Source organism: Vulpes lagopus, chromosome 6 (assembly GCF_018345385.1).
Source record: "Vulpes lagopus strain Blue_001 chromosome 6, ASM1834538v1, whole genome shotgun sequence".
NCBI lineage: Eukaryota > Metazoa > Chordata > Mammalia > Carnivora > Canidae > Vulpes > Vulpes lagopus.
The window spans coordinates 357,671-379,429 of NC_054829.1; the positions used below are offsets into that span (position 1 = coordinate 357,671).

Below are 21,759 nucleotides of genomic sequence, written 5' to 3' on the forward strand. Positions count from 1 at the left end.
TATAAATGCCAAAATACTCACCAAGATACTAGCCAATAGACTCCAACAGTACATTAAAAGGATTATTCAGCACGACCAATCGGGATTTATTCCTGGAATGCAAGATTGGTTCAACATCTGCAAATCAATCAATATGAAAAATCACATCAATAAAACAAAAGAGCCATATTATCTTCTCAATGGATGCATAAAAAATTTGACAAAATAGAATATCCTTTCTAGATTAAAACTTTTGAAAGTGGAGGTATAGAAGGAACATTCCTCAATATCATAAAATCCATCTATGAAAAGACCACAGCAAAAATTCTTTATATATATTTTTATTGGAGTAAGATTTGCCTACATATAGTATAACACTCAGTGCTCATCCCATCAAGTAACCCCCTCAGTGCCTGCCACCCAGTCATCCCCACCCCCCGCCCTCTTCCCCTTCCATCACCCCTAGTTAATTTCCCAGAGTTAGGAGTCTTCCATGTTCTATCTCCCTTTCTGATATTTCCTACCCATTTCTTCTTCCTTCACCTTTATTCCCTTTCACTATTATTTGTAGTCCCCAAATGAATGAGACCATATAATGTTTGTCCTTCTCCTATTGACTTATTTCACTCAGCATAATACCCTCCAGTCCCATCCACGTTGAAGCAAATGGTGGGTATTTGTCGTTCCTAATGGCTGAGTAATATTCCATTGTATACATAAACCACATCAAAAGATACTTCTTTAAAAATAAGAGATGAGTTACAACCTTGGAAAATACATTTGGCAAAGGAATGTTTTCAGTAGTAAACAAATAGTTCGTGGAAAGCAAGAAAAGACAAGAATGTTGAAAACAAGGCCAAGGGATACCTGGGTGACTTAGAGGTTTAACGCCTGCTTTTGGCTCAGGGTGTGACCCTAGGGTCCTGGGATCAAATCCCACATAGGGCTCCCCGCATGGAGTCTGCTTCTCCCTCTGCCTGTGTCTCTGTCTCTGTCTGTCTGTCTCTCTCTCTCTGTGTATGTGTGTGTCATGAATAAGTAAATAAAATATTTTTTACAAAGAAAAAGAAAGAGAGAAAGAAAGAAAGAAAGAAAGAAAGAAAGAAAGAAGAAAGAAAGAAAGAAAGAAAGAAAGAAAGAAAGAAAGAAAGAAAGAAAACAAGGCCAAAAGGCATAAATAGACATGTTGGAGAAGAGAAATACATAAAGCCAGTAGTCATATAAAAAGATGTCAGCTTCATTGGCAATGAGAGGAAATTCAACTCAAGAGCAGAATGTTGGCAAATTGAACACCAATAAAAAATAAATTTATTATTAAAAAAAGAATGACTGTATGTTGGCAAATTGAACACCAATAAAAAAATAAATTTAGTGAAAGGGAACATAAGGGAAGGGAGAAGAAATGTGTGGGAAATATCAGAAAGGGAGACAGAACATAAAGACTCCTAACTCTGGGAAATGAACTAGGGGTGATGGAAGGGGAGGAGGGCGGGGGGTGGGGGTGACTGGGTGACGGGCACTGAGGGGGGCACTTGACGGGATTAGCACTGGGTGTTATTCTGTATGTTGGTAAATTGAACACCAATAAAAAATAAATTTATTATTTAAAAAATAAAAAAGGGTTAATAAATAAATAAATTTATTATTAAAAAAAGGAATGAGATATCACCTTAGCAAAGTGATGTCAGCAAACATGAAGAAGTCTGACCAAACCAAGTGTTAGGATGTGGATCTACAGCAGCTTTCATGCATGAGTTACTGTTGGAAAATCAAACTGAAAAAGTCACTTTGGGAACCAGTTTATCATTGCCTCCAACTATCCAGAGTCCATACTCCATCATCAAGCAGAGTCAACCCTAGATACATATTGGAGAGCCCAGAAAACACCTATAATAAACCAGTTTTATGGAAACCCATTCATGATGGGTTCCATGATGAATGCAGGATCACTATGTGTGATAGGGAATGCAGGATGTCAGGCATTGAACTCTGCAGAAGTGTGGGGAAAGCTTGGAAAGTCCAGTTTTGGAGAGTTCACTGTGCACTCAGAGAAAACTCCCCAACCAGAGACCCTGAAGTGGATCCACCAATGAGGGTTATAGAAGGCTCCTGCCACTACAACTGGCAGAGGGTTTAAAGGTACTGTTGTTCATCAGGGCAGGAAGTTTGGGTAATGGAAGAAGAGCTACATAAAGAACAGGGAGAGAAGAAATTTCTGGGAAGATGGCAGAGTAGGAAGCACCAGAAATCTATGTCTCCACGTAGACAACAACTGTTCCCACAGAATCTGTATGATGTAAGCATTTTGGAACTATGGAGTCTGCTGAAAGCTTGCAACTTCTAAGAGAAGTCCTGGATAGTAAATGTGCCTAAGTTTGGTCAATTTTAGCTCTTACTTAGCACAGTAGCAGCTACCCAGATCCCAGATCCCATCCCCCAGGCCCCAGCCCCATGTCAGGCAGTTGTGCACACGTGCCTGGAGTGACCTGCACAGAGCTTACAAGAGTCAGAGTATGGAAAAAGGACTCTGTCCTCCAAAAAGAAGGGATCAATTCTCTGGTCAGACTGTAGACAAGAAGAGGGAAGCCAATGTTCCATGTCCCTTCCTCTTCTGGCTGAAATGATATCCAGGGAACAAGGGTAAGCACTTTTGCCTGCTCACTTTACTTCTCTCTTTTTCTCTTTTTGGGAAGCAGATATAAAATAATAAGATATTCAAAAGCAAGCACATATACCAGTATATTAAGAAAGTGACTGCATATGCCAAGCAAAGCCTCAGATTCAGAAGAGACTTCAGAAGACATTAGGTTTACACCTCACGGTGACACTTAACACAGAGAGAGCCTACAACAAAGAGGAAAAAATAAACAATAACAACACAAAAATAACCTCAAGGAAGAAGAATCTGACTTCCGGAGTTAACACAATAAATCCAAATGTCCTATATTCAACAACAACAAGATCACAAGGCATAGAAATAAACAGGAAAGTATGGCTGACTTGAAAGAAAACAAAATCAACAGAAACTGTCCCCAGGAAACACTGATGGTGAACCTACTAAAGATTTAAAACAACCACCTTAAAGATACTCAAAGAACTATAGGCGGATGTGGAGAAATTCAAGAAAATGATGTATGAACAAAATGCAAATATCAATAAAGAAATAGAAAATCTAAAAAAGGAATAAAGGGGGAAGGAGAAAAATGAGTGGGAAATATCAGAAAGGGAGACAGAACATGAGAGACTTCTAACTCTTGGAAATGAACAAGGGGTGGTGAAAGGGAGGTGGGCAGGGGGTGGGGGTGATTGGATGACAGGCACTGAGGGGGGCACTTGATAGGATAAGCACTGGGTGTTATGCTATATGTTGGCAAATTGAACTCCACTAAAAAAAAAAAATCTAAAAAGAAACCAAGAATAAATTTAGGAGGTGAGGGGATCCCTGAGTGGCGCAGCGGTTTGGTGCCTGCCTTTGGCCCAGGGCGCAATCCTGGAGATCCGGGATCGAGTCCCACGTCGGGCTCCCGGTGCATGGAGCCTGCTTCTCCCTCTGCCTGTGTCTCTGCCTCTCTCTCTCACTGTGTGCCTATCATAAATAAATAAAAAATTAAAAAAAAAACTTAGGAGGTAAAAAGTACAGTAGCTGAAATGAAAAATTCACTAGATAGATTCAAAGCAGATTTTACTTCTTTTTTCTTTTTTTTTACATATTTTTTATTTTTTATAAATTCATTTTTATTGGTGTTCAATTTGCCAACATATAGAATAACACCCAGTGCTCATCCCATTTTATATTCGTCAAATGAATGAGACCATATATAAATGCTTTTTGTTCAGTTAAAAAATAAAAATATTTTAAAAATAAATAAATAAAAAAAAATAAAATATAAAAATATATATTTTTTAAAAAACAGATTTTAGCAATGATTCCTTGAGAAGAGTCAATGAACCAGAAAATGGGACAATTGAATGAACGAATCTGAGGAACAGAATGAAAAAAGATTGAATAAAAGTGAAAAAGCCTATGAGACGCCATCAAGTGGATCTGCATACTGTTTGTGGGAGTCCCAGAAAAGAAAGGTAGAAAAAAGCAGAGAGACTATTTGAAGAAATAAGGACTGACAAATTCTGACATTTGATGAAAGACATGAATATAAACATCCAAAAGCTCAATTAACTTGAATCAAGATGAACTAAGAGCCTTAGTGCCAAGTACTCAGGGTAGAAAGGTACACATAGTCCATGACTTTAAGATACATAAGACCATAGGATGATGGACAGGACTTAAAGGTCTACACATCACTCACTGCCCACATGGAAGGCTGTCAGGCCATGTCACCCACGACGCCATCCAGCACCAGCGACTTCCCTGCCAAACTGCTTTCTCCTCCCCGTCCCTGCTTCTGTAACCCTATAACCAGAAGACCGTGCTCTTTCAGAACAGGTTCAGGGCCATAGGTGAGAGAGCAGAAAGGAGTTTCCACATGGCCCAGAGCCCGACCAGGTGCCCAGGTTCACTGTGATTGACAGCTAGCACAGGGTGCTCCAGTGAGTAGGCACGAGGAGCCAGTGCTAGTACATCCCGCTGAGGTCAAGGGCAGGGCAGACGTGGTGCTCACCGCCCCTGCAGGCCCGTCCTGGAGCCCTGGCCCAGGCAGCCCAGCCCCGCGTCCCCCACACAGGCTCTGTCCATGGTGCTGCCCTGGTCAGCCCTGCTCTGCCAGCTGCTGTCCCCGGGCTCCCCACCACAGTCCCTGCACCATTCCTTCCTTCCATACAAGAGCCCCTCTGCTCACCTGCTCCTTCCTCGTTCAGCCCTAATGCCCAGGCCACCAACCCTTTCACTGTCATAGTCACCCTGCCTTCCTGAAGTCGTGAGCTGGAATGGGACAGCATGGAACCTTCTCCAGCTGCCCCCTCCCTTGGCACTCAGGGCCAGCGTGGGGCCCACACGTGTGCACGGGACGACTCCAGGGTGGGACTCGAGGGGTGCAGGTGTGTTGGGGGCTTGACCATGAGAGCCCTGATGCACTTCACACATGATTCCTGCCTAAAAGCCTTGTGCAGTTTGTGTGGACACCCTGGATGAGGCAGCAGCACAGGATCAGGGTGGGCAGCCAAGGCTCCCACTCTTCAGACATGTGGGGGCCCCCTGATGGCAACCACACAGGCTCCCAGAGCAGGGACATGTGGGGGTAGGTCAGGCCAGCCCATGAGGCTCCCAGCTCAGCTTCAGAGGCCAAAGGGAGACCAGATGAGGCTGAAACATGGCCTGGGCTGGCTGTGGGGGCCCAGATAGGTCATCCTCCAAAAGCCCCATGTTAGGTTAAATTATTTCAACCTGCCACCATGGGTGGAGACAGGGCAGACAGCATTCTCCTGGGAGGACAGGACAAATCCCAGGGCTACAGCCACACTGCTCACTGGTCAGGGCACAGAGAGGAGCCCACCAGGGTTGGAGTCCCTGAGGACCCAGGGAGGGCAGGTGTCTCTGGGCTGGAGGGACCAGGCTGCAGACATTTCCTGAACAAACAGCAGCACATGGGGCTGACCTGGGCCTCCTGGGCTAACCCCTAGGGACCCTGGGTACCTAACATACTCCACCCACACACACTAACATGAGCAGGCCTTGACCCTGTGTGGACTTCCCCCAGACCCTGTAAGACAGAAACCACCCAGAAGAAAAGGGAACTTTGGGATGCTGGCCAGACCATTTGGTTTTGAAGCTATGTTAATCTTTCCAGGGCTGCTGGGACCTAGGAAGCAGGGCTGTGGACACAGAGCTCAGCCACATGGAGCTCCAGGGGGGGGTTGTCAGAGTAGGGATGGGGCAGGCTTCAGGGGGACTGAGGCTGCAGGAAAGCCATGGCCACAGCCCGGACCGAGATGAGTGGAGTGTGCCCGGAACCAGGACAGAGGGAGGGAGGTGGTGCAGCAGAACCAGCCACAGGACCTGAGGAGACACCAGGCCCTGAGGACCCATGGAGGCAGCAGCAGCTGAGCCGACAACGGAGAGGGCAGGCCACCCGTTGCCTACATGACATCCCAGGAACACACTGGTTGAGTGAGACGGCACGAGCACACCCAGCCAACATGGGTGGATGCACAACACACTGGTGGCTGGGGAAGGACCTGGACCATCAAGAAACATGACGGGCCCGGTGGGCAGGAGCCTGAGGGCTGCCCTTCATCGCACCTGCAGGGGCCCAGGGCTGGACTGCATGAGCCACTGAAGGAGCAATGTCTAGACGGACAGGTGGGTCCCAGGTGAGGACGTGGGGGGGGCCTGACTCACCAGAGGAGGGGAAGACACCCCAGGGAGCCTGGGGCCTGTCCAGGTTAAGGAAGCAGCTCAAGCCCCCGGGAGGGTCACAGGTGAGGGCCAAGCAGCCCTGAGCTGCATCAGATGAGCAGAGGTGAGTTGGAGTGGAGCAGGGGGACCAGCATAGGCTCACGGGACCCAGAGCCCAGGTCAGCAGAGGGGCTGAGGGGCAGATCCACATGGATGGGAGCCCAGGGGTGAGGGCAGGATCCAATCCGGGACACAGGGTGGGGGGATGGGACGCAGGGCAGGGGCAGACCTGGAGCACACAGAGACTGGGGTGCAGCTGTCAGAGCTCTGGGGACAGATCCCAGGACAGGAGGGTGGGGGATGAGGTGTCCAGGAGATCCTGGGACCAGGAGAGAGCAGCCATAGGTGAGCAGGAGCCACGGGGGGCAGCACCAGCAGAGGGTTGCCCATGGACCCCAGGGAGCAAGGAAGCTGGTGTAGGGGAGCAGGAGCAGGTAGGGGAGTAGGAGGAGCAGGGGTCACCCCATGAGGACACGGTGCAGAGGAGCTGGTGCAGGTGAGCAGGGCAGGTGGGGAAGCAGGAAGGGCAGGAGTTACCCCAGGAGCTCAAGGAGCAGGGGGGCTGGTGTAAGGGAGCAGGGACAGGTGGGGGGAGTAGCAGGAGCAAGGCTCCCAGGAACCAGGGGGCAGAGGAGCTGGTGCAGGTGAGCAGAGCAGGCGGGAGAGCAGGAGGGGCAGGGGTCAGCCCAGGAGCTCAGGGAGCAGGGGGACTGGTGCAGGGGAGCAGAGCAGGTGGGGGAGCAGGAGGTGCAGGTGTCAGCCCAGGAGCTCAGGGAGCAGGGGGACTGGTGCAGGGGAGCAGAGCAGGTGGGGGAGCAGGAGGGGCAGGGGCCAGACCAGGAGCTCAGGGAGCAGGGGGGCTGGTGTAGGACGCAGGGGCAGGTTGGGGAGCAGGAGGTGCAGGGATCACCCCAAGAGCTCCGGAAGCAGGGTGGCTGGTGCAGGGGAGCAGAACAGGTGGGAGAGGAGGAGGGGCAGGGGTCAGCCCTGGAGCTCAGGATGCAGGGAAGCTGGTTTAGGGCGCAGGAGCAGGTTGGGGAGCAGGAGGTGCAGGGGTCACCCCAGGACCTCAGGGAGCAGGGAGGTTGGTGTAGGGGAGCAGGGGCAGGTGGGGGAATAAGAAGGACAGTGGTCATGCCAGGAGCTCAGGGTGCAGGGGAGCTGGTGCAGGGGAGCAGAGCAGGTGGGAGAGCAAGAGGGGCAGGTGTCAGCCCAGGAGCTCAGGGAGCAGGGGGGCTGGTGTAGAGCCCAGGGGCAGGTTGGGGAGCAGGGGGTGCAGGGGTTACACCAGGAGATCAGGGAGCAGGGAGGCTGGTGTAGGGGAGCAGGGGCAGGTGGGGGAGCAGGAGGTGCAGAGGTCACCCCAGGAGCTCAGGGAGCAGGGAGGTTGGAGTAGGGGAGAACAGGTGGGGGAGTAGTACAGCAGGGGTCAGCCCAGGAGCTCAGGGAGCAGGGGGGCTGGTGTAGGGGAGCAGGGGCAGGTGGGGGGAGTAGGAGGGGCAAGGGTCACCCCAGGAGCTCAGGGGGCAGAGGAGCTGGTGCAGGTGAGCAGGGCAGGTGGGGAAGCAGGAGGGGTAGGGGTCATCCCAGGAGCTCAGGGTGCAGGGGAGCTGCTATAGGGGAGCAGGGGCAGGTGGGGGAGTAGGAGGGACAAGAGTCACCCCAGGAGGACAGGGGACAGGGGAGCAGGTGCAGGTGAGCAGAACAGGGGGGAGAGCAGGAGGGGCAGGGGTCACCCCAGGAGCTCAGGGAGCAGGGGGACTGGTGCAGGGGAGCAGAACAGGTGGGAGAGGAGGAGGGGCAGGGGTCAGCCCAGGAGCTCGGGATGCAGGGGAGCTGGTGTAGGGGAGCAGGGGCAGGTTGGGGAGCAGGAGGTGCAGGTGTCAGCCCAGGAGCTCAGGGAGCAGGGGGACTGGTGCCGGGAGCAGAGCAGGTGGGGGAGCAGGAGGGGCAGGGGCCAGCCCAGGAGCTCAGGGAGCAGGAGGGCTGGTGTAGGACACAGGGGCAGGTTGGGGAGCAGGAGGTGCAGGGATCATCCCAGGAGCTCTGGGAGCAGGGGGGCTGGTGCAGGGGAGCAGAACAGGTGGGAGAGGAGGAGGGGCAGGGGTCAGCCCAGGAGCTCAGGATGCAGGGGAGCTGGTTTAGGGCACAGGAGTAGGTTGGGGAGCAGGAGGTGCAGGGGTCACCCCAGGAGCTCAGGGAGCAGGGAGGTTGGTGTAGGGGAGCAGGGGCAGGTGGGGGAGTAGGAGGGGCAGGGGTCAGCCCAGGAGCTCAGGGAACAGGGGGGCTGGTGTGGGGTACAGGGGCAGGTTGGGGAGCAGGGTTGCAGGGGTCACACCAGGAGCTCCGGGAGCGGGGAGGCTGGTGTAGGGGAGCCGGGGCAGGTGGGGGAGCAGGAGGTGCAGAGGTAACCCCAGGAGCTCAGGGTTCAGGGGAGCTGGTGCAGGGGGGCAAACCAGGTGGGAGAGCAGGAGGGGCAGGGGTCACCCCAGGAGTTCAGGGTGCAGGGGAGCTGGTGTAGGGGAGCAAACCAGGTGGGAGAGCAGGAGGGGCAGGGGTCACCCCAGGAGTTCAGGGTGCAGGGGAGCTGGTGTAGGGGGGCAGGGGCAGGTGGGGGAGTAGGAGGGGCAGGGGTCACCCCAGGAGTCCAGGGAGCCAGGGAGCTGGTGCAGGAGACAGGGGTAGGCGGGGGAACAGGAGGGGCAGGGATCACCCCAGGAGCTTATGGATCAGGGTGTGAGGAGGCAAAGGGGCAGGTGGGGAAGCAGGAGGGACCGTGGTCACCACAGAAGCCCAGGCAGCATGGGAGCTGGTGCAGGGGAGCAGAGGCAGGTGGGGGAGCAGGAGTTACCCCATGAGCCCAGGGAGCAGGGATCACCCCATGAGCCCAGGGAGCAGGCTATTTGAGGAGATTAAGGGGCAGATGAGGAAGCAGTACAGACAAGGGTCACCCCAGGACCTCAGGGAGCAATGGAGCCAGTGCAGGGTAGGTGGTGCAAGTGAGCAGGGTAGGTGGGGAACAGGAGGGGCAGGGGTCACGCCAGGAGCTTAGGGAGCAGGGGAGCTGGAACAGGGGAGCAGGGGCAGGTGGGAGAGCAGGAGAGGCAGGGGCCAACCCCTAGGAGCCCAGGAAGCAAGGAGCTGCTGCAGGTGAGCAGGGCACGTGGGGGAACAACAGGGGCAGGCATCATCCCAAGAGCCCAGGCAGCAGAGGAGCTGGTGCAGGGGAACATAGCAGGTGGGAGAGCAGGAGGGGCAGGGGTCACCCCAGGAGCTCAGTGTGCTGGGGAGCTGGTGTAAGGGAGAGGGGGAGGTGGGGGAGCAGGAAGGCCAGGGGTTACCCCAGGATTCCAGGGAGCAGGGGGGCTAGTGTAGGGGTGCTGGTGTAAGTGAGCAGGGTAGGTGGGGAGCCGGAGGTGCAGGGTTCATCCAGGAGTACAGGGAGTGGGTAGCTCATGCTGGGGAGCAGGGGCAGGTGGGTGAGCAGAAAGGGCAGAGGTCACCCCAGGAGCGAAGGGAGCAGGGGAGCAGGTGCAGGTTAGCAAGGCAGGTAGGGGAGCAGGAGGGGCAGGAGTCACCCCAGGATCGAAGGAAGCAAGGAGATGCTGCAGGTGAGCAGGGCAGGTGGGAGAGCAGGAGGTGCAGGGGTCACCCCAGGAGCTCAGTGCTCAGGGGAGCTGGTGCAGGGAAGCAGGGACAGGTGGGGGAGCAGGAGGGGCAGGGGTCAGTCACTCCAGGAGCCCAAGGAGCAGGGGAGTAGAGGGGATGAACTGGCAAGAGGGGGAGCATGAGGGATTGGGGTCACCCCAAGAGCCCAGGGAGAAGGGGAGCTGGTGCAGGAGAGCAGGGGCTGGTGAAGGAGCAGGCAGGGCAGGGGTCACCCCAAAGCTCAGTGAGCAGGGGAGCTGGTTAAGGTGCGCAGGGCAGGTGGGGAGCAGGGGGAGCAGGGGTCACCGCAGGAGCTCAGGCAGCAGGGGAGCTGGGGTAGGGGAGCAGGGCAGGTGGGGAGCAGGAGGGGCAGGGGTCACCCCAGGAGCTCAGGGATCAGGGGAGCTGGTGCAAGACAGCAGGTGCAGATGGGGACGGGAGGTGCAGGGGTCACCCCAGGAGACCAGGGAGAAGGGATTGGGTGCAGGTGAGCAGGGCAGTAGGGGAGCAGGAGGGGCAGGGGTCACCCCAGGAGCTCAGGCACCAGGGGAGCAGGTGCAGGGGAGCAGGGCAGGTGGGGAGCAGGAGGGGCAGGGCTGTGCTCAGATCTCAGCTCAGCGAGGCCCTGGAACATGCTCCGTCTCAGTGGCCCAGGGGGGCAGGGAGGTGCCGCCTTGTTCCAAAATCTCAGCACCGAGGCCTGAGCGCCAAGCAGGGCTGCACTGTGCAGTGCCTGAGCCGGTGCCGCCCGTGCAGGGGCTGAGGGTCAGGGCAGCTGAGCATCCTGGACCCGGGGACTGTGAGGCGGTGAGGCCGGGTGGGGAGCAGAGCCTCGCCAGGAAGGCCTTGGGGCCCAGGGGAAGGGGGGCCACTCTCTGAAGGAGGGAGCCACAGGTTTCCAGTCAGGACAGCAGCATGGTACTGTAGGCCCCTGAGACCCGCCCAGGAAGGGGGTCGTGGCCAGCCGGGTCCCGGGGTGCAGGGCCGAGGATCCAGAGGCAGGAGAAAAAGGGGCCCGTGGGGAGCCCTGGCAGGACTGCCAGCCGTGGTGGGCGTGCGAGGGGCAGCTTCAGGGCCCTGAGCTGAGCAGCAGGGCCCAGGTCCGAGGGGACAGGCCTGCGGGTGGCAGCGTCTGAGCTGCAGCCTACTTGCTGTCACCACGCAGGAAGGGACAGCCAGGGCAGGGCCGCGCTCCCTCCCACCCCGAGGGGCGCACAGGCTCAGGGCAGCCCTGGGTGCGGGAGGCCTGTGGGAGCTGCCCGGGCTCCAGAGCAGGGGTGGCAAGGGCCGGGGCCAAGGCGGGAGCTGCCCTGAGGGAGGTCAGGAAGCCATGCCTGGAAGGCCTGGGGCAGTCCCGACGGCTCGGGCAGGGACAAGATCCCGGGCCCAGGTGCTTGGCTGCAGAGCTGACCCAGATGTCATGGCGCCTGGAGGGCACATGGCAGCCCAGGACGAGAGCTCTGTGCTGAGGGTCCTGAGCAGTGGGTCAGATGGGGACAGCAGGCCTGGGCTCAGGAGACCAGCAGGAGCCCACTGGGCGCAGGACCCCCAGGTCAGGGCTCCACAGAGGCCGTGGTCAGGTGGGGCAGCCAGAGAAAACCTGAGGGGGGACCCAGGGGCCGAGGCCCTGGGGACGTGATCCAGGTGGTCACCCAGCACTGACCAGGCCGATGAGTCCAGCTTCTGTGGCCACAGTGAGCTGGGCCGCATGCCTGGTGTGAAGACTCCCTGAAGCACATGGGCGTGGTGCCCAGAGCCACCCCAGGCCCGCACCCCTGAGACCCTGGGGGTCACACAGCCTCCTCTCTTGCAGCCTCCACCACGGCCCCCTCGGTTTTCCCACTGGCCCCCAGCTGCGGGTCCACTTCCGGCTCCACGGTGGCCCTGGCCTGCCTGGTGTCAGGCTACTTCCCCGAGCCTGTAACTGTGTCCTGGAATTCCGGCTCCTTGACCAGCGGTGTGCACACCTTCCCGTCCGTCCTGCAGTCCTCAGGGCTCTACTCCCTCAGCAGCATGGTGACAGTGCCCTCCAGCAGGTGGCCCAGCGAGACCTTCACCTGCAACGTGGCCCATCCGCCCAGCAACACTAAAGTAGACAAGCGAGGTGAGATGTCGGACCTCAGGGAGGGGTCCACTCGGGGACAGGCCAGGTCAGCTGTCCCTCCCGGACCCATGTCACCGGGGAGTCACCTCAGTGTCCCTGCCCTCAAGGCCTCCCCTTTCTGGGAAGGTGTCCTCTGGGCGTGGCTGCCTGGTCCAGATGACCACAGGCTGCATTCCCCACTGTATTTCCAGGACCCATTGGGTGCCACAGCTCAGGGGTCCCCTAAGTTCACCCCAAGACCTGTGCCCACACCAGGCCCCCAGTAACCCCCCGTCTGCTCTCTCTGCAGTGACCAAAAGAGAAAATGGAGGAGTTCCTCGCCCACCTGGTTGTCCCATATGCCCAGGTGAGTCAGCTGGGCCCCGCTCTGCATCCCAAGCCAATGGTGCACACCCAGGCACAGCCTGATGGGCTAATGGGTGTTGGAGAAGTCCACCTAAGTGCTATCTCATCCTTGTGTCTTCCATTTTAGTCCCTGAAATGCTGGGAGGGCCTTCGGTCTTCATCTTTCCCCCGAAACCCAAGGACACCCTCTTGATTGCCCGAACACCTGAGGTCACATGTGTGGTGGTGGATCTGGACCCAGAAGACCCTGAGGTGCAGATCAGCTGGTTCATGGATGGTAAGCAGATGCAAACAGCCAAGACTCAGCCTCGTGAGGAGCAGTTCAATGGCACCTACCGTGTGGTCAGTGTCCTCCCCATTGGGCACCAGGACTGGCTCAAGGGGAAGCAGTTCACATGCAAAGTCAACAACAAAGCCCTCCCGTCCCCCATCGAGAAGACCATCTCCAAGGCCAGAGGTAGGCAGCAGGGCATTGGGGCTGCAGGGAGGGAGAGTTGCCCTGTAAATTGATACCAGTCCTCCACCCTGATAGTGACCATCTGTGCTGATCCTTTACCCCATAGGGCAGGCCCATCAGCCCAGTGTGTATGTCCTGCCGCCATCCCGGGAGGAGTTGAGCAAGAACACAGTCAGCTTGACGTGCCTGATCAAAGACTTCTTCCCACCTGACATTGATGTGGAGTGGCAGAGCAATGGACAGCAGGAGTCCGAGAGCAAGTACCGCACGACCCCGCCCCAGCTGGACGAGGACGGGTCCTACTTCCTGTACAGCAAGCTCTCTGTGGACAAGAGCCGCTGGCAGCGGGGAGACACCTTCATATGTGCGGTGATGCATGAAGCTCTACACAACCACTACACACAGAAATCCCTCTCCCATTCTCCGGGTAAATGAGCAACACGCCCGGCACCCAGCAAGCCCCCCACCTTTGGCTCTCAGGATCCCATGAGGACGCCTGAGCCCCCATCCCTGTGTACATAACCCCGGGTAGGCACCTGGCATGAAATAAAGCACCCAGTACTGCCCTGGGACCCTGCACGCTGTCATGGTTCTTTCCGGGACAGAGCCCAGGACACCCAGGCACTGGGTGGTACGGGCAGGCCAGCTCTGGGTCTCAGGTGTCACCATTGGTGGGTGGGTCTGCACCTCCAGTGTGGAGGGCTGCACAGGCTGCCACAACGTGGGGCCAGGAGCTGCCTGAGGCTGGGGAGCGCACGTTGCCAGAGGTCCAGCCCCTGTGGGCCCTCAATCCAGCCAGAAGCTAGCCAGGGCTGGGGTGTGTGGATGGGGATGGCAGGAGTTGTCCCCTCCAGGACCCCTCAGGGAAATGAGCACCCAAACTTTCCCACCTCTGTACCGAGTTGTGGGACACTGGCCTGTCCTCATGCCCTGGCCTCCTGTCCCCTGGGCCTGCGGAGAGCTCTGCTTGGTAGCTCTGTGTCAACACAGTAGCCATGCCTGTCCTGTCAGGAGGGGACAGGCCTTGTTTGCCCTCAGACACGACACTCCATCATGTACAGTCCCCCACCCTACGTCCAGTGAGGAGGTCCCACCTGAGTTCATCCCCCCTGGGCCAGGCCTGTCCACTCATGGGGACACTCACCCCGTGCCCCAGTGGGGCAGAGGCAGGTGGCCCTGAGTGCCCTGGGGAGGGACAATTGGAGACCTCCACATGGACACTGAGTCCAGATCCATTGAAAACAAGCCCATCGTGCTGAGCACTGCCACCTTCTCACACACACACAGAGACACACACACACACACAGACCTTATACCCTGGTCCTCACACAGGACCAACTGCAGTGCCCAGAGCAGAGCCAGTCTTAGGAACCCTCGCCATGGGCAACACCCTGGTCCCCACCTCCTCCAATGTCCGTCAGCTGCTCAGCAGCTCATCCACACACTGTCCACACCAACCTGCCCTCCTCTGCCCCAGGGAACCTACACCCCCTCTTGACGTGCACAAAACCCCCACAACCCAGCTTATCCTGATGCTCTCACACACTTGTTCAATGGGGACACTCCCTGTCACTCTGGGCCCTTCTTTATTCTCCGCTGACCCTCCCATAAGGGCCTAGACCCCCAGGGCAAGAGGAGGTGTAGCAGTCAGGGCTCATTCTCTCCACAGGGTCCCTGCACAGGGCAGAGCAGAGAGGGTGCGGGTCCCCCACTGGCCTGGCCCAAGCGGTAGGGATGGGGTGCTGAGGCTGGCACCCAGGGTTGCAGAGGGCTGTGACTGTCCCTCAGGGAATCTGCCCCTCTGCTGGCCCAGTACTGACCACCCCCTTCCTGTCCAGAGCTGATCCTGGATGACAGCTGTGCTGAGGACCAGGACGGGGAGCTGGACGGGCTGTGGACCACCATCTCCATCTTCATCACCCTCTTCCTGCTCAGCGTGTGCTACAGCGCCACTGTCACCCTCTTCAAGGTGGGCACAGCCGTACTGTCCCCAGACTATAGCCCACTGTCCCATCGCTGTCCTCACCATGTGCCTGCACGGACCCCACAATGACATGCTGACTCCAATCTGTTGGCATGATGACTCTTCGCTGTGCACCCACTTCCCCTCCCTATCCACACAATGTCCCCACACTGTCCCCTCATTGTCTCCTCACTGTCCCCACTCTGTCCGCACACTGACTCCTCACTGTCCCCTCACTCACTCATCACTGTATCCATTGTCCCATTTCTGTCCCCACACCGTCCCCACACTGCCTCTTCATGGTCCCAATGCTGACTCCTCACTGTCTACATACTATACTCATACTGCCCCCTCTCTATCACTCACTGTCCCCTGATGTCCCATCATTATCCCTCACTGTCCTCTCATTGTGTCCCACTCTCCCCACTCTGTCCCCTTTCTCCTCCCTGTCTCCTCACAGTTCCCACACTCCCCTGACTTTCCTCTCACTGTCCCCACACAGTCCCCACCCTCTCTCCTCATCCCCCCCATTGTCCCTTCTTTCTCCTCAATGTCCCCACAAAGTCTCCCCACTGTCTCTTGACTGTCGCCACAAAGTACCTTCACTGTCACCTCATTATCACCATACTGTCCCTCAAAATCCCCCACAAAGTCCCCTCACTGTCTCTGCACTGTCTCCTCACTATCCCCACACTGTCCTTTCACTGTCCCCACACTGTCCTGTCACTGTCTCTTCACTGTCTCCTCACTGTCCCCACACAGTCCCCACCCTCTCTCCTCATCCCCCCACTGTCCCTTCTTTCTCCTCAATGTCCCCACAAAGTCTCCCCACTGTCTCTTGACTGTCGCCACAAAGTACCTTCACTGTCACCTCACTATCCCCATGCTGTCCCTCAAAATCCCTCACAAAATCCCCTCACTGTCTCCGCACTGTCTCCTCACTATCCCCACACTGTCCTTTCACTGTCCCCACACTGTCCTGTCACTGTCTCTTCACTGTCTCCTCACTGTCCCCACACAGTCCCCACCCTCTCTCCTCATCCCCCCACTGTCCCTTCTTTCTCCTCAATGTCCCCACAAAGTCTCCCCACTGTCTCTTGACTGTCGCCACAAAGTACCTTCACTGTCACCTCACTATCCCCATGCTGTCCCTCAAAATCCCTCACAAAATCCCCTCACTGTCTCCGCACTGTCTCCTCACTATCCCCACACTGTCCTTTCACTGTCCCCACACTGTCCTGTCACTGTCTCTTCACTGTCTCCTCACTATGCCCTCACCATTCCCTTCTGTCACCACACTTTCCCAAACTATCCCGTCACCATTCCCACAATGTCCCCTAACTGTCTTCTTATTGGCCTGTCACTATCCTCTCACTGACTCCTCATATTCCCCACACTATCCCCACATTCTGTCCTCACTGTCTCCTCACTCTCCCCTCACTGTTCCCATAAAGTCCCCTCACAGTCCTCTCACTGTCCCTCACAATCCCCACAAAATCCCCTCACTGTCTCCTCACTATCCCCATACTGTCCCTCGCTGTCCCTAAAGTCTTATCATCTTCTCCTCACTATCCCCACACTGTCCCTTCACTGTCCCCACACTATCCCTACACAGTCTCCTCACTGTTCCTCACTGTTCCCTCACTCTCACCACAGTGTCCCAAACGCTGTGCTCACTTATGCCTCACTGTCCCCATACTGTTCCCTCATATTGTCCTCACTGCCTCCTCACTATCCCCTCACTGTCACCACAAAATCCCCTCACTGTCCCCAAACAATCCCTCACTGTCCCCACAATGACCCCAAAATGTCCTCTCACTCATGCTTCACTGTCCTCACACATCATCTGTCCTCACTGTCTCCTAACATCTCACTATCCCCACAAAGTCCCCTCACACTCCGCTCATTGTCCAAACAATCCCCACAAAGCCCCCCTCACTGTCTCCTCACTATCCCCACACTGTCGCTTCTCAGTCCCAACCTTGTCCTCTCACTGTCTGCTCCCTCTACCCACACCGTCCCCTCCAGGATCCCCTCACACTACCTAGTCTTGGGGGCAGGAACTTGGTCATGAAGGGAGGCGGTCCGTGGAGGTCGAGGCCAAGCTTACACCCTCCCCTCCCTGATGCAGGTGAAGTGGATCTTCTCGTCAGTGGTGGAGCTGAAGCGCACGATTGTCCCTGACTACAGGAATATGATCGGGCAGGGGGCCTAGGGCCAGCCCTCTGGGAAGGATGTCCGGAACTGCTCTAGACCCCATGTACAAAACGGGTGCCTAGGTGTGTACCGCTTGGCCTGCTGCCAGGCCTGCTCCTCTGCCATCTGACCTTGTCACCCTCTGACCTCACAGCCACCCTGGGCCTTCACCTCCACCATCTGGCCTCATGGCCACTATGGGCTGCATCCTGCCCCCTGGTCCACTGTTTGGAGAATCAAGGGAACAAAAAGAATGCCTCCAACCTGAGCTGTGGGACACCTGCTGGCCCCTCCTAGCAGCCACCAAGATACACCTGGGACCATGTGGACACTGAGGCATAGGGCATATGGCTCTCAGGGGATGGCCCCTGGGTAGGCCAGCATGTTGATCCCCCAAGAGGCAGATGGCAGTGAGTCCAGTGTCTATCTGGGCAGGGTATAGCCTCTGTGCACACCCCATCCAGACCAGGCTTCAGAATGCAGGATGTCCCCAGACAGGCATGTTCTGGCACGTTGAGAGGAAGCCATGGGTCACTGTCACCCAAAGGGAAACTCCTGATGTGGTGCTAATGGTCAGTCACATCTTCTCCACCAGGGGAGATCATAGTGAGAGGGCCAGGGCCTGAGGCTGCTGAAGGAGGCCCATAGCTGCTGGATGACAACACTTGGGGAAGCAGTGATGCCACCCAGACAGGCCTCCTGGAGAAGGGTCTGCTGACCTGATCCCAGGCAGGAGGACGCAGGCTCCATGGACAGAGCTGTAGGGTCCTGGAGGGCCAAGGCTGCAGACTCAGCCCACTCTGTCCTGTGGCCTGGACCTGAGTCCCATGGGGCAGGAACTCCTTCTAGCTTGCAGTTCCGGGGAAGTAGCAGGGGTCAGAGAGAGTGCCCGTGGCCATGGGTAATGGCCAGGGAACCCCAAGGCCTGGATCTCTGTGTGTCCTGGAGCTACTGCCAGGTGGGAGCCCCTACATGGCCTGAGACAGCCGTGCCCAGAGGAGAAGCAGAGCCCCCGTACCCCTTGGGAGAGAATGTGCAGGGATCATGCAAATGAAAGCCACTGTTGTAGCTTGGCTAGCTTGTTTTAATCTCTTTACATTTCTGGAGCTTATTAAATTCCTTACAATTTCTTTCTTTTCTTAAAGACAATAAAATCTTTAAAATTTTCAGAAATCACTGGGGAAAGTCTTCCTATGTTGATGGGTGAGTGAAATCCACAGCCATGCCACACCATGAATTGGCTCCCTCCAGCCATAGGAATTGGGTGGAGAGCAGACCCAGCTTGGGGCTGGAGGCACAATGGCTGCCCGCCTTGGCCGTGGACAGAAAACAGACATGTGTTGGGTGTGTATTAGTCAGTGCAGGCTGCCAGACAAAGATCTCGATTCTGGCATCTTAAACCACATGCATTTATGCTTTCACAGTCCTAGTAGCCAGCAGTGGAGATACACACCTCACAGGGCCCCTCTCCGTGTCCTCCCTGGCCGACCTCCTGTACTTCCCATATCCTGACACCTGCTCTTACAAGGACAGGGGTCCATGTGGAAGACCAGCAATGCTGATGGGGCTAATGACCTCCTTTCACCTTGCTACCTCTCAAAGAACCCATCTCAAATGCAGCCACAATCTGAGGTTCTGGGTCAGGACACAAGACTTGAATTTGGGGGACATATTTAGGCCAATGCAGGCTGGTGGGGTCCAGGCACAAGTACCAGATGGGATCACTGGTGAAGGCCAGGCCAGGTGAGGCTATGGGGAGAGCATTGGCAAAGGTAAGCAAAGCAGGACACCAGTCAAGTGATCAGGACACTGGGTCAGGAGAGACCCTAAGGGGATGTTGTGTGAACTCCACCTGGGGACAGAGTGACCGTGTTTTCCAGGTAAACAAGGAGTGAGGGCAGGCAGGGTGCCAGTGAATACTCAAGAAGGGTTGTTCACATGCAGGTCTACTCAGGCCGCAGATCCAGAGCCAGCAATTACAGAGTCAGGATTCTGTCCTTGTGGTGACTGGGAGGTCTCAGGTCCAAGAAAGATGCCCCTGGATCATAGGGGACACACACTACTCAGAGGCAGAGGCCATACTTCCCAGCTCTTTCCAGTAAAGTATCCAGGGAAGGGATGTGGGTCTGTTGGCAGCATTGGGCCTCCCCAGGCCAGCATGAGGCCAAGGGGCCAGGAGCCAAGCCACCGTCCATTCTGCCCACCAGTGGGAGTGGGGAGCGGGCTCTGAGTCTGCAGTCCGATAGTGAAGCCTGAGGCCCAGGAAGAACGCAGATCTTGATCAGCATGGCCACGGCCCCTGGGCTGGTCCGGAAACACCTTTCCAGATCCCTGTGGGTGACAGGGAATTGTCTGCAGAACAGGGGCTGTTTCACCAGTGGTTAGGGAAGCAGGAGGGGCAGCCACGGACTCCTGGCCTGGGACCCATGATTTATGTGCCACAGAGAGCACATCCAGGAGAATGACCCAGTCCTCAGGGACACTGGAGGCCCCAGGTTACCATCCTGAGGCTCACACCCACCCTCCAGCCCCTTCATACTACACATCTACCTGAGAAGCCAATTTGCCAGTGTCCACACAGCCTGCCCATCCCCCTCCTACTCTGCATGCCAGCACCTGCCCCATTCCTATTCCCTGGAACAATGATCAGCCCACATCACACCTAGCACTCCGAAGGGTATGGCAGGATCTCCCATAACAGGAGAAGCCCATGTCCTCCTTGCCAACACCAAGCCCAGACAGAGCTACACTCTCACCCTCAGGGCTACGATGCCTACCCTGTGACTACTACTGCTCACAGGCTCTAGGGCTTCCAAATGTGACCCTCAAATATTGTCCAAGCACACAGACACCCCTCACATCTCCACATGCATCCGATCACCCACACACAGTATGTGAGACTTACACAAGCTTCACAGACTATGCATCAAACAGCACAAGAGTAACAGACCAGAGGAAATAGATGAGAAGTAGGAGATAGAGACCCAGCATAACAGACCCAGGAAGAGAAGGATGAGAGACAAAGGAAAGAGACCCAGAGTCACACAAACAGGAGGAGAATGAAGAGAAGTAGGTGATAGAGGCCCAGAGTCAAAGAACCACGAAGAGAAAGATGGGAACTAAGAGATAGAGACCCAGAGTTAAAGGGCCAAGAGAAGAGTGAGTAGTTGCAGATACAGACCCAGAGTCACAGAACCAGGAGGTGAATGGTGAGAGGTAAGAGATAGAGACCAAGAGTCAAGAACCTGGAGGTAAATGATGAGGAGAGACAGAGACCCAGAGTCACTGATCCAGAAGTTAGATGAGCAGTAAGAGATAGAGATCCCATGTCACACAGCCAGGAGGAGATTGATGAGAGGTAAGAGATAAGACCCAGAGACACAGAGCCAAGAGGAGCTTGATGATTGTATGAGAAAGAGACACAGGTCAAATAACCAGGAAGAGAAATGAGAACTAAGAGATAGAGGCATGAGTCACAGAAGTGGGAGGAGTAGATGAGCGGTGAGAGATAGAGACCCAGAGTCACACAAGCAGGAGGCAAATGGTGAGAGGTAGAGATGGAGAACCAGAATCACAGAGTCAGGAGGACATGGAAGAGAGTAAGAGAAAGAGACCCAGAGTTGCAGAAACCATTTAGAGAAATGAGAAGTAAGAGATAGAGACCATGGATCACAGAAGCAGGAGGAGAGTGATGAGAAAAAAGAGATAAAGATCCACAGTTATAGAACCAAGAGAAGGATGAGAGGTTGCAGATACAGACCCAGAGTCATAGATCCAGGAGGTGACAGATGAGAGGTAAGAAATAGAGACCCAAGGTCACAGAACCATGAGATGAATTATGAGGAGTAAGAAATAGAGACCTAAAATCGCATAACCAGGAGGTGAATGATGAGAGGTAAGAGATAGGGTCCCAAAATCCCAAAGTCACAGAGCAAGGAGGGGATTTTTGAGAGGTAAGAGATAGAGACCCAGACTCAAATAACCAGAAGTAGAACTGAGAGGTAAGAGATTGAGTCCCGGAGTCACTAAAACTAGTAGAGATGAGAAGTAAGAAAGACCCAGGGTCACAGAATCAGAAGGAGACTGATAAGAGCTAGGAGATAGATATCCAGGACCACAGCGCAGGTGGAGATCGATGAGATGTAGAGATTGTGACCCAGACACATAGAAGCAGGAGGAAATGATGACAGGTAAGATTTATAGACCCGGAGTCACAGAACCAGGAAAAGACAGATGAGAAGTAAGACAAAGAGACACAAGAGTCAAGAACCAGGAGGTAAATGATGAGAAGTATGAGATAGAGACCTAGAGTCACACAAACAGGAGGAGAATGATAAGAGGTAAAATAGAAACCTAGAGTCAAGAACTAGGAGGTGAATGACGAGATGTAAGAGATAGAGACCTTGAGTCACAAAACCAAGAGGGAATAATAAGAAGCAGGAGATAGAGATCCAAAATCATAGAATCATGGGGGTAATGATGAGTGGTAAGAGGAGTAGTCCCATGTTTGAGAACCATGAAGTGAATGATGAGAGTTAAGATATAGAGACTTAGAGTCACAAAACAAGGAGAAACTTATGAGAGGTAAGAGATAGACACCCAAGGTCACAGAACCTTTGGGTGAGGGATGAGAGGTAAGATATAGAGACCCAAAGTCACAGAACCATGAGGTGAATAATGAGGGGTAAGAAATGGAGACCCAGGGGTGAATAACC

General features: G+C 55.3%; 2 gene segments (V, D, J or C); both read left to right on the top strand.

Moving 5' to 3' along the window:
* LOC121492978 overlaps positions 1 to 21,759 on the top strand; it is a 107,346-nt gene that overhangs the window by 54,793 nt on the left and 30,794 nt on the right.
* On the top strand, positions 11,400 to 17,063 carry LOC121493304. The segment is given in 7 exon segments: positions 11,400 to 11,460; positions 11,793 to 12,083; positions 12,373 to 12,429; positions 12,556 to 12,885; positions 12,992 to 13,312; positions 14,724 to 14,854; positions 16,980 to 17,063. Coding segments are annotated over 7 exon segments (1,275 nt in total).